The following is a 14,402-nucleotide window of genomic DNA, read 5'->3' as shown; positions in this document are numbered from 1 at the left end:
ATTGCAAGTTTGAGAAAAGCACTATACGAGTACCTACATATCTCGGCGAGAAACGGGGTTGCCGGCCGCATATCTCTATCCGGCTTCGCTACGCTCAGCCGTATATATCTACTTGGCCTGCAACCCTACGTTTCCCGGCCTCTATAGTAATGTACTATAAAACAACATCAACAATAAAAACTAGGTCGTTTACATTATTTATTCCTTTAATAAGTCGTTTAATATAAATAAATAAATATTATAGGACATTATTACACAAATTGACTAAGTCCCACAGTAAGCTCAATAAGGCTTGTGTTGTGGGTACTTAGACAACGATATATATAATATATAAATACTTAAATACATAGAAAACACCCATGACTCAGGAACAAATATTCATGCTCATCACACAAATAAATGCCCTTACCAGGATTTGAACCCGGGACCATCAGCTTCATAGGCAGGGTCACTACCCACTAGGCCAAACCGGTCGTTGAACGTAAATATAATTAGATATATTTAAATGTATCTTTTATACATTAATTTAGTTAATAACTATTAAATAGTATATTACATATTAATTATCTATCACTGCGTAAGTGCACCCGACGTCGCATTGTCGCTCGGCGCTGCGTCGAGGGTAGATTCGCAACTTGTCCTGTCTTGTCTCGTGTTGGTAGGGTCACAAGATTCTTCTTTCACTAACGATAAGTCCACCTGGAAATCATATTTTTTTTGGAATGGTAACAAAGAATGAAATGGTTAAACCAAAAATCTTATTCTCCGTCAGCAAAGACACTTTTCTTTTTAATTATATTAAGATTTAGGAGCTTTAAAAAATTGTGTAGAATTTGTTTTTCAATCAATGAAGAGCAGCTCAGTATGACATTAATTGCGAACTGGTTTAGAAATACTTTCTAACCTGAAGTTGCTGACCAAAGTATACATTTTAGCTGACCAAGTATATATTATTTTTGTTCATCAAAATAGGAATATTTTGCAGATCGATTAAATGACATCCTTAAAATAACACTTGCACTGTGTGTGCTATAAAGCTCGTTGCAGACTTATCTTGGTCAAACTCTACTTTAACATAGCTATGCTTTTTCGTGTGACTTTTTTTGATATACAACACTTTGGAAAATATTTTCTATGAAGTGAATTGAATATTCAGGGAGGAAAATCGGGACTACATTTGTGTGGAGAAGAGGGTCGTCCTGAAATAACATGTATACATTGTTGGAAGCTGGGTCGAACAGGGGTAGGGTTTACGAAGTAAGTAAATATTATAAGAACGTTTATTCTCTAAAAACCTGCCTATATAAGTATGTTAGGTTATATGTTCGGTTGCGCGAACACAACGCGGTATGCGTTTGTGTAGCTAACTATCATCACTAACTCACTATCGTCTTAACTTAATTATTGCTTACTGTATCAGTGGGTTGAGCTCGAGTTCCATCAGCATCCGGCGGTGCATGGCGTCGACTACTTTCTCGTCGCTGAAATAAAAATAGGATTAAGCCATATTTTATTAGTTTTATTACAAGCTTTTTACAAGCGTTTATTTAACTTGCCCTGTTAGTGTTAGTATTTTATTATGGGTCAATTCTTGGAAGCTAAATTTCCACTTCCCGATTTCCGATTGAGCTGAAATTTTACATAAATATGTAAATCGGATGACAATGCAATATTATGATTAGGTACAGTAAGCTGCAGAGAGAGGTGACCCCCCTGCATAGACTGATTGTAAGCAGGGGGGTCACCTCTCTCTGCAGCTGACTGTACATGGATTGTACCAAAAATGAAATTTTTGCCAAAAACTTATTTATACTAGAGTGGAGTGGTTGCATTCCAGCAAAGCGGAGAAAAGACGTGGATGACAACCAATTCTATTGGTTGATTACCCGCACTTTCTCATCTGCACTCATCTTCGCACATTGGATAGGTAGCCTTATTGTGGCGCTTTCACAGTGTCGCTTACTAACGATTCGATTCGAACTTTAATATACGTCAAATATTGCGTCCAAATACTATATAATATTTGACATATCTTAAGTAAGTCGATGATAATTAATTCGAATGTATACTGATATCAGAATAATAATGCCCGTACTTGTCCGTACATGTATTGCTGGAACGAGACCATTTCTTGCTCTACATAAGGTAGAAGTACTAGTGCTCGACGCTGCACTAGTACTCGACATGGGCACTTTTTGTCAAAGTGACAAGGATTAAGTTCGAATACAAAAAAATCTTCGTTGTTCAAATTTAACCTATATTTCCATGAAATAAAGTGCCCATGTCGGTGACTAGTGCAGCGTCGAGCAGTAGTACTTCTACCTTACTTTCTCCTTCCTATGTTTTTTGTTTTGTATAATTTTCTCTTCGGTGCTTACGAATAAATTTATATTCTATCCTACTCCATTGTATACCATACTTAAATAACATGATTCAAATTCATTCTGATGTCAGCGTACGTTCGAACTGGCCTGTTAGTCTTTATATCAAATCGTTTTACCCAGCATGAATATATCAAATACACTTCAAGCTGTTTCAGATAAAAAGGTAAAAACCATCCAGGTTGTTTATTATATTACATATATAAACCGTAATAAATGTCATATATGAAGGAAAAAATTACCAAGATGTACAATGTCCAGAGCTGGAATCGAACAAGCCCTCAAAAAATTGTCATATGCTTGGAAATTTATACAAAAATGACTACCAAAGAATTGAAGTGTGTGTTTACACTAATAATCTACATGGAAAATGTAGAGGTTTGCATCGGTCCCATTTGCCTGTACAATGAAAATGCTTGTTTAATAAATTAATAGTTTAAAAAACATGACGCTTGTGTTGTCGCCATTACGTGACCTTTCTCAGAAGTGCAAACACGACTATGATACGATATTCCATCATGGAATACCAGTGCCTATCTTCCGGCTTCATCATCAGACCTTGAAACCTAATCGTGGTCAAAGTTCATTACAAGACTTTTCAAACAAATCCAAACACAGCTATGATACGATGTTCCATCATGAATTTCTAGTTCATATTTTCCGGCTCCATCATCAGATTAGTTCGACAGTACCATATTATTGTATTGTCATACAGCTGCCAATTTTCATGACGCTACGATCCTTGGAAGATGGTTAAATTAGTTACCTTAAATTCCATTACATAGTTACATACAGGTCGACCTAATAAAAGCGTGTTAAAAAGAGGCATACTTCATCCGATTTTTTCTGCTATTACCAATCGTGTAACGGCAACTACAGGAATGAAATCGATGCCATGAATAACCAGTTCACCAAACAATACTTTCATCAGTTTTGTAATTGCTGAGATAATCAAGATATCTGACGCCAAAGTTTACAATGCGTCGTTAACAAAACCACTTACAATACTACGCCTTCTTATTTCTTGCTTAAGTTTTTCTTTGTTTTTCCTTCTGAAGAAATTAAGCTGAAACACAATATACAGTATTACTGGATTTCCCGGATTTAATGGATTTCCCGAACGATTAAGCAATTTATACTAAAATCATATTGATATGGTATGCAGGATAACGATATCGCTCGAAACGATGCTGCCATACCTTTGGCCTTGATTAGATGGCGCCACTGTTTGATATTTAACACATATCAGTGAAAGAATAAGGATTAAAGTCAAATGGCGTTCTAAAAGTTTTAATCATGTGTCGAAAGATGGCAGTAAATTTATTGTGGCTACAAAATTTTCTTTGGCATTGCTGAAAGTAAATGAAAATTAAACATGTTTTCGTGGTTTTTGCAATCGAGCCAAGTTTAAGAATGACTCACGCACGGTCCAGATCCGGGCTGAAGCGTCCGACACTTACGGCCCGATTCGAAGAATGATTAAGACACGTTTAAGATCTTGGAAAGATCTTTAAAAGATCGATAAATAAACAACATGACAATATTGACATTTGTGACGTTATCTATGAAAAGGGACCTTATTGTCGATGGCGCTTCCGCCGTTATAAGCGCCATCGACAATAAGGTCCCTTTTCCTAGATAATGCCACATTTATTTCGATTCCGCTGTGATCCCAATAAGATCTATCTACGATATTTCTAACGACAAAGTGACATTGGTTGCCCGAATCGAGCTGCTTCTGTCAATTATACGACATACAAACGATATCTAAATGAGAACTTATCTAAACCAGAACTTATCGTTATCGTATCACGTGATCACCCATCATAGACAACGAAGCGTCGGACCGGATCTGGACCGTCCTAACGTGAGTCATCTTTAAAAGTTGGAGTCTGCCGTTGCATAGTTTCCGCGTGGTTTTCACGACATTTGCCTTTAATTAAAATCTATTTAATTTAATTTTAAACTACAATTTTGCGCTAGGACTCTCTTAAGTCGAAAATGAAGAGTACTCTCGCGAAATCCTTTTCATACAAAATAGTAGTCCTCATTTTCCTGTCTAGATATTAATATTATTGAAAATATTTTAACACAATTTGTTGTATATCAACCACAGCTATGACCCTACGTTTGTTTTTTTTAATATTTAATTATTATAAGAATTAGGAGCATTAAACAATTTATATGAAATCTATTTTTTGCTCCTAATTTATACAAAAAAATATCTAAAAGCTAGGGCTAGTATGATGGCCCATCGTGTAGAGCAGCCATGACATTAAATTATGTAAAAATATCTTCCATGACGTCAATATCCAGGAAAATGGGGACTACGTTTGTATAGAGTAGCGGCCGTCCCCTTTCCTCTTAAGAAACTTTAGAGATAATAACTCTTTATTAGGACTCAAATACCTTGTAAAGTATTACGGTGATGATAACCAGGGCCAGAAACGCCGCAAGAAGGGAGATCATGATGATGAGAGGTTTGTTATGCCAGAATGTCTTCTCTGTCTTGAATGTCAGCACTGACGTTAAACTGCAATATTCGTTCAATAGTAGAGTCAAGGTATTAAATATCGACACGGACAAAGTGCCAAAAATATGTATACACGACCTTATTGCCTATACTTTTAGACAGTGTATACATATTTTTAGCAGTTTGTCGGTGCATATATTTAATACCTTGACTGTACAGTGCGTATTTGTTTGAAAAGTGAGTTAATACAGAGTGACCCAACATTTTTTAGACATATTTTCTTATTTATGAATCTTTTACAAAATAACATTAAAAATTAAAACTCCAATCATTTAACCAAAATATAACGTATTTTTTTCAAAATATTATCTTTTATACGCAGACACAAACGTTACTTACAATTGACCGTAGTTATGCAGAAAACGACCAACTCCATTTTTTTATTAATGTGCAGAAAGCGACTAAATCCACTGAGTTATGTATCTGCCTGTACCTTCCTACGTCCATGTGCGTCTCGTCCGCGCCAATATATGTACATGTACACACGGGCAAGTACGAGCGAAATGCATGATATTTGAATGACATCGGTTAAATGTCAGTCTGATATCAGTGTACGTTCGAATAGGGTTGTTTCCATCTAAAAATCTTAGGGCAGAATTGTATCCCAATAAATTCTTTTGGATTATAAGAACATGTTAAACTACTTTTAGGGGACCTGTAATGACCATCTTTTTGTAAATATTTAATTTAAAATATCTTTTGGCACACGTCATCACGTGACCAAACTCGAAACGTCTTTGAAGATTCTGATGACGTCACAACTCTCGGATTGACACTGTTGACACTTAGGCGATAAACAACAAATGACAAATGTCAGTTGACAGTTGGTATCTTCTACGTGTGTATGTAGTTATGTGTTAAACTGTGACGTCACACAATTTTGAAAGAGCGTTTTGGGCGCGAAAGCATCTGTCAAAATATATTTTGTTAATTTAACATATTTAAAGCCATTTTTAGTAGGTATAAAAGTTGAATTTTAGGGCTACTTTTAGTTAATATAGAACGTAATACAAGCGTTTCAAGAAATTGGAAACAACCCTATTGGCCTGCATGTATGTTAGTAAAGGATAATCCGACACAGGGAAACTGGCTTTAAACCAGTTAATATTGCGCCGGTAAAAAATCACTGTATGAGGAATCATTTAATGTTTTTGTAATATTTCAAATGCCGTTATCCTGTTATTTATATTTTTGTAACATTTGTATTCACCAATATTGATTTTTTTCCTTAAAGCGGTGACAAGACAATAAGCGTGTCTGTCAAGAAAACGAACGAGTATTAACTATTAACCTTATTGACAATCTTTTTCGAATGATTATTACTAATAAATTTCAGTGGATAACGTTGATATTTCAAGGTTTTCGGACATTTTCATTTCCTTCACGCCTAGCATATATTTAGATCTGACCAAAGTTGTTTACAAATTAAAAAAATCCAAAAAACTATAGACAAAAACTAAATAATAACATGCAATAAAACCATATATGGCTGATTATAGAACCGGCCGCTATAGAGAGCGTGCATGAACTATAGGAGGCAGCACTGGAGCCGTCAGATTTTTGGCGCGAGGCGTAAATGTGATGTTTATTGTTCCGATGTAGCCTACAAGATGGCAGAACCTACTATGCACAAGAAAACACGTGACGTGTAAATGTACACGTTTATGGTTCCGATTCAGGACACAAGATGGCAGACCCTCCAACGAGCACGGTCCAACAGTGATTATTTTTCGTCAGCAGCTAGACATAGTCTCCCTCCGTTGGAGAAAAGAAGAGCATAATCTAGATATTTTATTTTTATTTCAAATTATTAGAAATCACATAGATTCTAACCTTTTATTAGATAGCGTTTCCTTCAAAATTTGTCGGTTCACGTTCTAAACCTACATTTTTATCTCATCCTGTAGCACACAGTATGCTAAAAATACTTTCTATAGGTGCACTTGTAGTTTGTATAATTAATCTCTTAACGATATAGATATTTTTGTTCATAGTTTTTCCGTGTTCAAGAACAAATTTCGGCAAATTTTGTTTTCTAGAAATTGATCAATTGGTTCCAGACATATTTTTCATAGTTTTGTATGTTTTGTTACTTTACTTGCGTGTAGTACACAACTAAACCGGTAATTTATAATTGCGTAATTTACATTTCTATGTAATAGTTTTCTTAGTAACGTAGGAGCTTTAGGCCTATATTAGTTCATTTATTTTAGACATATTTGTCAAAGGCTGTTTGTTTTCTGAATAAAAAAATGCCAATTAGTCGTCTTAGATAGTTACTACAGGTAGTCATATAGCGAAATTATCAATCAGTAGCTTAAATCAAAATGTCTGCCAAACGCCTTCCATAAAGAAGCTAAGGGCAGCAGCGGATAACGATTTTAAATTTTTGGATTTTGGCAGTAGGCCCTGCTCTTGGCAATCGCTAAAGATCGTGTCTTTCACGACGACGCGTGCTTTGACTCGTATTGTCATGTTATTAAAGGTTAGATTTGACAAATCTGCGCGTCATCGTGGATGACACGAATTATAGGGCGCTGTGGAAAATGGCGTCGCTACACGGTTGCGCCAACGTTGCGTCAAGCAGCAGCCATAGCTGACTAAACGCCGACGCTCAAGAGACGCTAGTCTGGGGTGGCCCTAAGCGGGGTCACAGGTCACAAACAGCCAAACGGGATTTTTAAATTGAAATAACCGCAAGTTAACGTATGAAATTTGTGCACATTTTTCTTACTTACTTTCTAATCTTAGTCTTATGTGCGAGTAGTTCGAGGACAAGTTCAGATGGTAGAGTAATGTTCCCTTTTTGAACATATTGTGCTGAAAATGAATAATTGGATTAGCAACACTGGTCAATATTAGGGTATTGTTATACTCAATTACGCTCAGCCTATACATGCCACATCTAGTTTTAACCTTTCTTTGTACCCAATTGTAAACTTGTTTTGCATAGATACTCGTGCGTTATCGATGATGATGATGTAATCCTGTTATCCCTCATTAGGGCTCGCAGAAGAATTTTCCATTTGGCGCGATCCTGGGCGGCTACTTCCAGCTCTTCCCAGCCGAGTCCAGTTGAGCCAGCCTCCTTCTCAACTGATCGCCTCCATGTGGTAAGAGGCCGCCCAGACCGTCTACTGTCAGTCGATTACCAGGAGAGACACTGCTTGGACAAGTGGTTGTCCGGTCTACGGAGCGTGTGTCCGATCCATCGCCATTTCCTTACAAGGATTTCCTGGCCTATGGGTTTCTGGTCAGTCATCTGCCACAACCTGACGTTCGAGATGGTTCGTGGCCAGTAAATCCCTAGGATGCGCCGCAGGCACTTGTTTATAAACACCTGCGACATATACGCATAGAAAAACATCCCCAACACAGGAACTAATATTTAATATAATTAACAAATAAATACCCTTACCGGGGTTCGAACCCGGGACATCCTGCTTCGCAGTCAGGGTCCTCTAATGACTAGGTTAGGAAGCCGTTAAATTAAAGACGTTAAAAATAAAAAAAATATTGCAGCTAGTTGTACCTACATTAAAGGGGCCCACTGATTACCAGTTCACGGACAATATCTGTCAGTTTTTCGCAAAAGCTGACAATCGCAAATAATTGACAGGCCGATGTCGTCCAGCGAACTGGTAATCAGTGGACCCCTTTACTGTCTGACTTACCAAGTTCCTTTTTCAAAATATTAGTAGAAATGGAAATTTTAGTTATGGAGTATGGGGCTAAACTGATAACGAATCCCCACAAAAAGTCCTCTGTGCCGTTATATTCAGCAATCATTTCAGTTTGCTTTATGGCGACCTGCAAGAAAACCATTATAAGTTTATACCTACACATATTATTGGAAATAAAAATACTAGAGCTTTATTGGTAAAGCAATAGACAGATAAAGGTAAAGATAAAGATAATTTATTTTTCAAGTAGGCATATTACAATGCCTATTACAATGACGAAACTCTTTGCTAAAATTGAAGAACTTAGCATACCCATGCTAAGCTATTCAAATAATTATCCATAATGACAACGTGACTTGACACACACGTGGTCTTGAATTCATCAAGACTATCATAGAAGGGAGAGTCGAAGGAAAGAGAAAGAGAGAACAGCCAAGAAGGGCATATGGTGAAGGAGATACTTAACGTGGTGTCATATCAGGCTGACAAGACATGCCGGAGATTGCTTCACCGACAAGAGCGCAGCTCTTAAATTTCTGATGATGATTGTCTGACACTGATGTCTTCATTAAAAGTATTTTCTAGTTGAACAAATAGAGACTAAATAACGGCCCGATTCGAAGAATGAGATACGATAACGATAAGTTCTGGTTTAGATAAGTTCTCTTTTAGATATCGTTTGTATGTCGTATAATGAAGCAGCTCCATTCGGGCAACCAATGTCACTTTGTGATTAGAAATATCGTAGATAGATCTTTTTGAGATCACAGCGGAATCGAAATAAACGTCAATTTTGACATCTCGTTTAGTTATCGATCTTTTAAAGATCTTTCCAAGGTCTTAAACGTGTCTTAATTATTCTTCGAATCGGCCCGTAAGTATAAGTAAGTATAAAAATGTAAAGACTCGATTCGAGGCCCTTACCCTGAAGTTCTGGATGTATGGTTTGTTATTCGCAGTGACATTTACCAATATATTTTTCCACATAAAAGACTGGTTGTTAAAGATCTGTAAAAAAAATTAAACATTATTGTACATAGGCACATAACTGTACATAGGTACTTCTTTATATATTTAACCTCCGACGCAAAAAGAGGGGGTTTGACGCCAATGTATGTTTGTCTGTGTATGGCATCGTAGCTCCCAACGGATGGGCCGATTTCGATGCGGTTTTTTTACGCAAAAGTGTTCTTGCGGTGGTTCTTAGTTATGTTCTATAAAAATCAATCCAGTTGTTTGAAGAGTATCAGCACTTTTCTAAAATTATGTGACGAGTTTTTGGCATAAAATGGATTTTGTTGGCATATAGCGAAGGGGTTTTTTAAAATGTCTCATTCATAGTAAAAAAGCGGTGGGGGCCGAGTGGATTTGACGTCAGACTTTCAATCCGGAGATCGCGGTAAATCCTGAGTTTTTCAGGACTTATAAACGGAGTATCATTTGGTATTTACCACTAGCTTTTCGGTGAAAGAAAACATCGTGAGGAAACCTGCATACATCCGCGAAGGAATTCAAAGGTATGTGAAGTCTCCAACCCGCATTGAGCCAGCGTGGGGACTATAACCCAAACCCTCTCGCGCATGAGAGGAGGCCTGTGCCCAGCAGTGGGACGTAGGTAAATAGGCTGAATAATTTTATTATTATTTATTAATGAATAGTTACTAAGTTCTACTTTCTTCAATGCCCATTGTGCAAAATTTCAGATACTTACTGTATAAGTTTGTTCGTGGAAGATTATTTCTTCACTTTCATCCTGAATTTCTGTGTCTGCTATTTCACGGTTCATAGAAGTTCTGTGAACAAAAATAAGTTTTGTACTTGCCATTGCCACACACTGGTGGAATCTCACCTTAAGAGAGCAAATAAAGCCTTACTCACTCACTCACGCTAGATCGAGACGGGCCCGGGCCCAGGCGTCCGACACGTAATTTTCTACGACGGCTGATCAGTGATCACGTGGTGCTTTTACATAAAAAACGAAGCATCCGGAAGCTCCGGCCAAGCCATGGCCCGATCTAGCGTCAGTCATCCTTAAGTAGTCGGATAGTACGAAATTGAACGTAATACGTTAGCATACCCATTAACGATGACATTGTTGAACACTTTGGTGAAGTTGTAGGGAACTGTCAGAGAAGTCTTTGGCCCCGGCTCCTCACAATCATCTCGGACCTCCACGTCCACAGTAAAATTGATTTCCTGATTATTTAATGTGTCCATCACTAACTGAATCTCGATTGTTTTCTGAAAAAATATGCAGGTGTTTGACTTTTATTAACTTTTTGCCGCACAACAGCACATCCTTAAAATCAATCCTTAGTAGTCCGTTGAACAAAAGGAGCAAAGCTCTTCGTTTCTAAGCAAAGAGAATTTGAAATAGAGGTGGATTGTCAAAGAAAACTTTGTAGCCACAATAAATTTGCTGCCATCTTTCGACACATGATTAAAACTTTTAGAACGTCATCTGCTGCCATCTTTCGACGCATGATTAAAACTTTCAGAACGCCATTTGACTTTGATCCTTAGTCTTTCACTGATTTGTGTTAAATTTGTTAAATATCAAAAAATGGCGCTAATATGTAGATCAAAGGCTAAAGATATGGCGATATCGTTTCGAACGATGGCGCCACAACCTTTAGCCGATGCCCGGTAAGATGGCGCGGAATTTAACACATATCAGTGAAAGGCTACGGATCAAAGTCAAATGGCATTCTAAAAGTTTTATTCATGTGTCGAAAAATGACAGTAAATATACTGTGGCTAGAAAAAATTCTTGGGCAATCCACCTCTATTTCAAATTCTCTTTGATCTGAGAGAAGAACGTATTCAAAATTTCAAATGCCACAGTTCTTGCTCTATGACGATCCCAATCAACAAATGTATATGGCTATCTTAACCACATTTACCTTACTAGCCTAACCAGTCGCAAACCTTATGGCAATAGTCTTATGGTAGTATTTCCCGCGAAATATTCAAGCGCAAGTGCAAGAGCAAATGTAAAGATCGCTGTGCTCACGTCGATATTGCAAGTGGTGTTACTCGTGCCAGTGTTAGCCGAACGTTAATTAGAATTGACCATTAACCATTACAAATTGAACCCGAAACCGTAACGGCCGGTTACAGTTTACGGTTCAATTTGTAATGGTTAATGTTCAATTCTAATTAACGTTCGGCCAAAACTGGATGTTACAGTCGCCATCATATTGGAGCCGCCGAGGTGCTCAAAAATATCTGAACACACAATAGAGGTATGTGCAGAAATTTGCGAGCACCTTGGCCACTACGATATATCTGACGGTGACTAATCGCCACGTACGTGCCAGGGCAGAGAGAGATGACTATACTACGCTGCGGAGCGTTAAGGATTGGCACGATGGTTATGTACCCTGGGCAAGTATTTGGCGATTAAAGCCACCATCGGATATATCGTAGTGGCCAAGCTGCTCACTGCTCACAAATATCTCAACATGCCTCTATTGTATGTTCAGATATTTTTGAGCAAGCACCTCAGTGGCTCCGATATATATGATGGCGACGGTAACACCACTTGCAATATCGACGAACATAACATAAGCACCCTGGAAATTTGAACTCTATACAAATAGTCTTACGGTAGTATTTCCCATGAAGCTCTCCAAAGGGCACATGTAGCGAACACCGTTGCGCTCGCGTTGGCATTGCAGCTGATGATCCAAATCACCGCACACGCGTATTACAGTACAGCTTCTGCAGCCCTTAGTGCCAGTGTTGTGGACCGCTACTTTCACCGTCTCGAACTTGGACGATCCGATGAGGTAGTCGGTTTCTTCGTTGGGATAATAGCTAAAAAAAGTTGGGGTTTTTATTCAGTTTAGTTGCAGGATCTACGATCTAGGCCTGACGAAATGGCATAGGCATAAAACTCCTTAAAGGAAGTCCGCTAGCTGGCGCCAAGGCACGGAGCGGGCGCAGGCACATGGAGTATGCCATTGTAGGTAAAATCCGCGGTCAAAAAAGGTACACGCCAGTTTGCGTTGCTCATACTATTTTTCGTGAATACCCGACGCCAATGACCTCGCGCGTATGGGCGGAGCTTATACCCCTCACCGCACCAACCGCTGCAAAACTTCGAGTGCGCAAAACTATACGTTTGAAATAGAATTTCGCTTGCTCGCGCGCGCAACGCAGCACAGGTCCGTCTAGCAACGCGATTTGCCCCGCACTGACGAGACGAGGACGAGAGCGAGGTAATGGTAGGAAGGAATCTAGGTGGGATTTAGGCTTATTTTTTTACAAAATGAGGCATAGTTTTATGAAGGTGCAAAAAGCAAGAAAACCAAATCATCCTAAAATGTTTTGTGAGCAAAATGGTAAAGTTTTATATATTTTCGATAAAATTTGCAGTAGTAATAAGTGAAAGAAATAGGGGTAAATAAATTTTTTTTTCTTTACTTATTTAAATTAAAATTGATTATCAGAATAGATTACTCATATCTTGTAGATTGTTATATATTTTGTTCAACTTAAAAAGTGTCATATTTAATATAAAAAATGGTTCAGAGTAACTTAGTTTTAAGGTATTTTGCGGGAGAAGGAACCTTAACCCGCTCACCCGCTACGTGCAACCGCGCCAGCTCGCGGGCGCCCTAAAAGAATTTGAACAGTTGAATACCTCCCAGACCATCGCAGTTCTGCGTTGAGCTCGGGCGCGCAACCCGGTTTTGGACAAACGCACTCGAAGCGGTTTGATCTTGTCAACTCGCTCATTGCGCTCAGTGTCACCCAAGTTTTATTAAATTCTGGAAAAATAAAACTTTCATTCGAGTACACCACGTTAACTTTGCAATGACTTGGCAGCGACAGTTTATATATATCCCATAGAAGTGCCATATTTGACATAGTGCTTGTTGGGTTAAACTTTTGAAGTTCTGTCTCTTCCTAATTCGCTTACAAAATATAACCCATGTAACCTGAGCGTGTCATGAAAACAAATCGATTATCAAATGCCAAAAGCAGCTCAGAACGGATATGATGGTCGTTCTTGTCTACGTCGTGACAGTGTGATAAAACAGTATCCGTCACTTTCTATCCAGCGGTGTTTATTAAAGGCTGAACTATTGTAAATTTATTAATTAAAAATCCATAAGTACGTTCATTACAAATATTATATTGTATAAGAAGAAAAATGTTCACATTGTTTCATGTTACCATGGAAACCAGTAAAGTTTTTAATGTTGCTATAATAACTCCATTCTGCAACACTGTTAACAAGTGACAGCTATTTTATCACGTGGGTAAAACCATCCATAATATGCGCAGTAGTTAGAAAGCTAACGGTGGAACAGACAACAGCCATACGGTTCATTATTTAGTCACCTGCAATAATTTATGGGCTAAATATATAGGTCATACTGAGCAACTTTTACTATGGGACCAACTCCGAAATCGCGGGAAAAAATTACTCTCCCATAGAAAATGTCAAGGTCAGACAGCCAAAATGTATGAAACAGACAAATTTTTTTCACGATTTCAGGGTTGGTCCCATAGTACTACGCTACGCAGGCTACAGCAGGCAGCGGTAGGCTACGGAGGCTGCTTACCATCAGGCGGGCCGTATGCTTGTTTGCCACCGACATAGTATATAAAAAAAAAAGTAAAAGTTGCTCAGTATGACCTATATATTCACCCCGTAAATTATTACAGGCGACTAAATAAACATCCTATATGTACAGTGCTACAGTGAGCTGCGAAATTTCATGGAGGAATTATGAATGAATTCATTAATAAAGTGGCCATGCATGTTTACGGCTGATGGTACAAAGATTACTA

At 38.1% G+C, this 14,402-nt stretch overlaps 1 protein-coding gene across 2 annotated transcripts in view; it reads right to left on the bottom strand.

Moving 5' to 3' along the window:
- Nucleotides 1-188: 188 nt before the first annotated feature.
- LOC133521582 (uncharacterized) overlaps nt 189-14,402 on the bottom strand; it is a 29,557-nt gene continuing 15,343 nt past the window's right edge. For both annotated transcript variants that reach the window (XM_061856619.1, XM_061856618.1), the window contains exons 16-26: nt 13,246-13,372; nt 12,206-12,416; nt 10,675-10,838; nt 10,309-10,390; nt 9,522-9,605; nt 8,589-8,724; nt 7,653-7,734; nt 4,791-4,914; nt 3,385-3,447; nt 1,413-1,481; nt 189-699 (exon numbers count right to left, since the gene is read on the bottom strand). In XM_061856619.1, coding sequence (XP_061712603.1) covers nt 571-699; nt 1,413-1,481; nt 3,385-3,447; nt 4,791-4,914; nt 7,653-7,734; nt 8,589-8,724; nt 9,522-9,605; nt 10,309-10,390; nt 10,675-10,838; nt 12,206-12,416; nt 13,246-13,372 — 1,271 coding nt within the window. In that variant the 3' untranslated portion in view covers nt 189-570. The remainder of the gene's footprint in view (nt 700-1,412; nt 1,482-3,384; nt 3,448-4,790; nt 4,915-7,652; nt 7,735-8,588; nt 8,725-9,521; nt 9,606-10,308; nt 10,391-10,674; nt 10,839-12,205; nt 12,417-13,245; nt 13,373-14,402) is intronic.

The sequence above is a fragment of the Cydia pomonella genome, chromosome 9, assembly GCF_033807575.1.
Source record: "Cydia pomonella isolate Wapato2018A chromosome 9, ilCydPomo1, whole genome shotgun sequence".
Lineage (NCBI taxonomy): Eukaryota > Metazoa > Arthropoda > Insecta > Lepidoptera > Tortricidae > Cydia > Cydia pomonella.
Note: the sequence above shows the minus strand (reverse complement) of the source record. Positions and strands in the feature narration are given on the sequence as shown.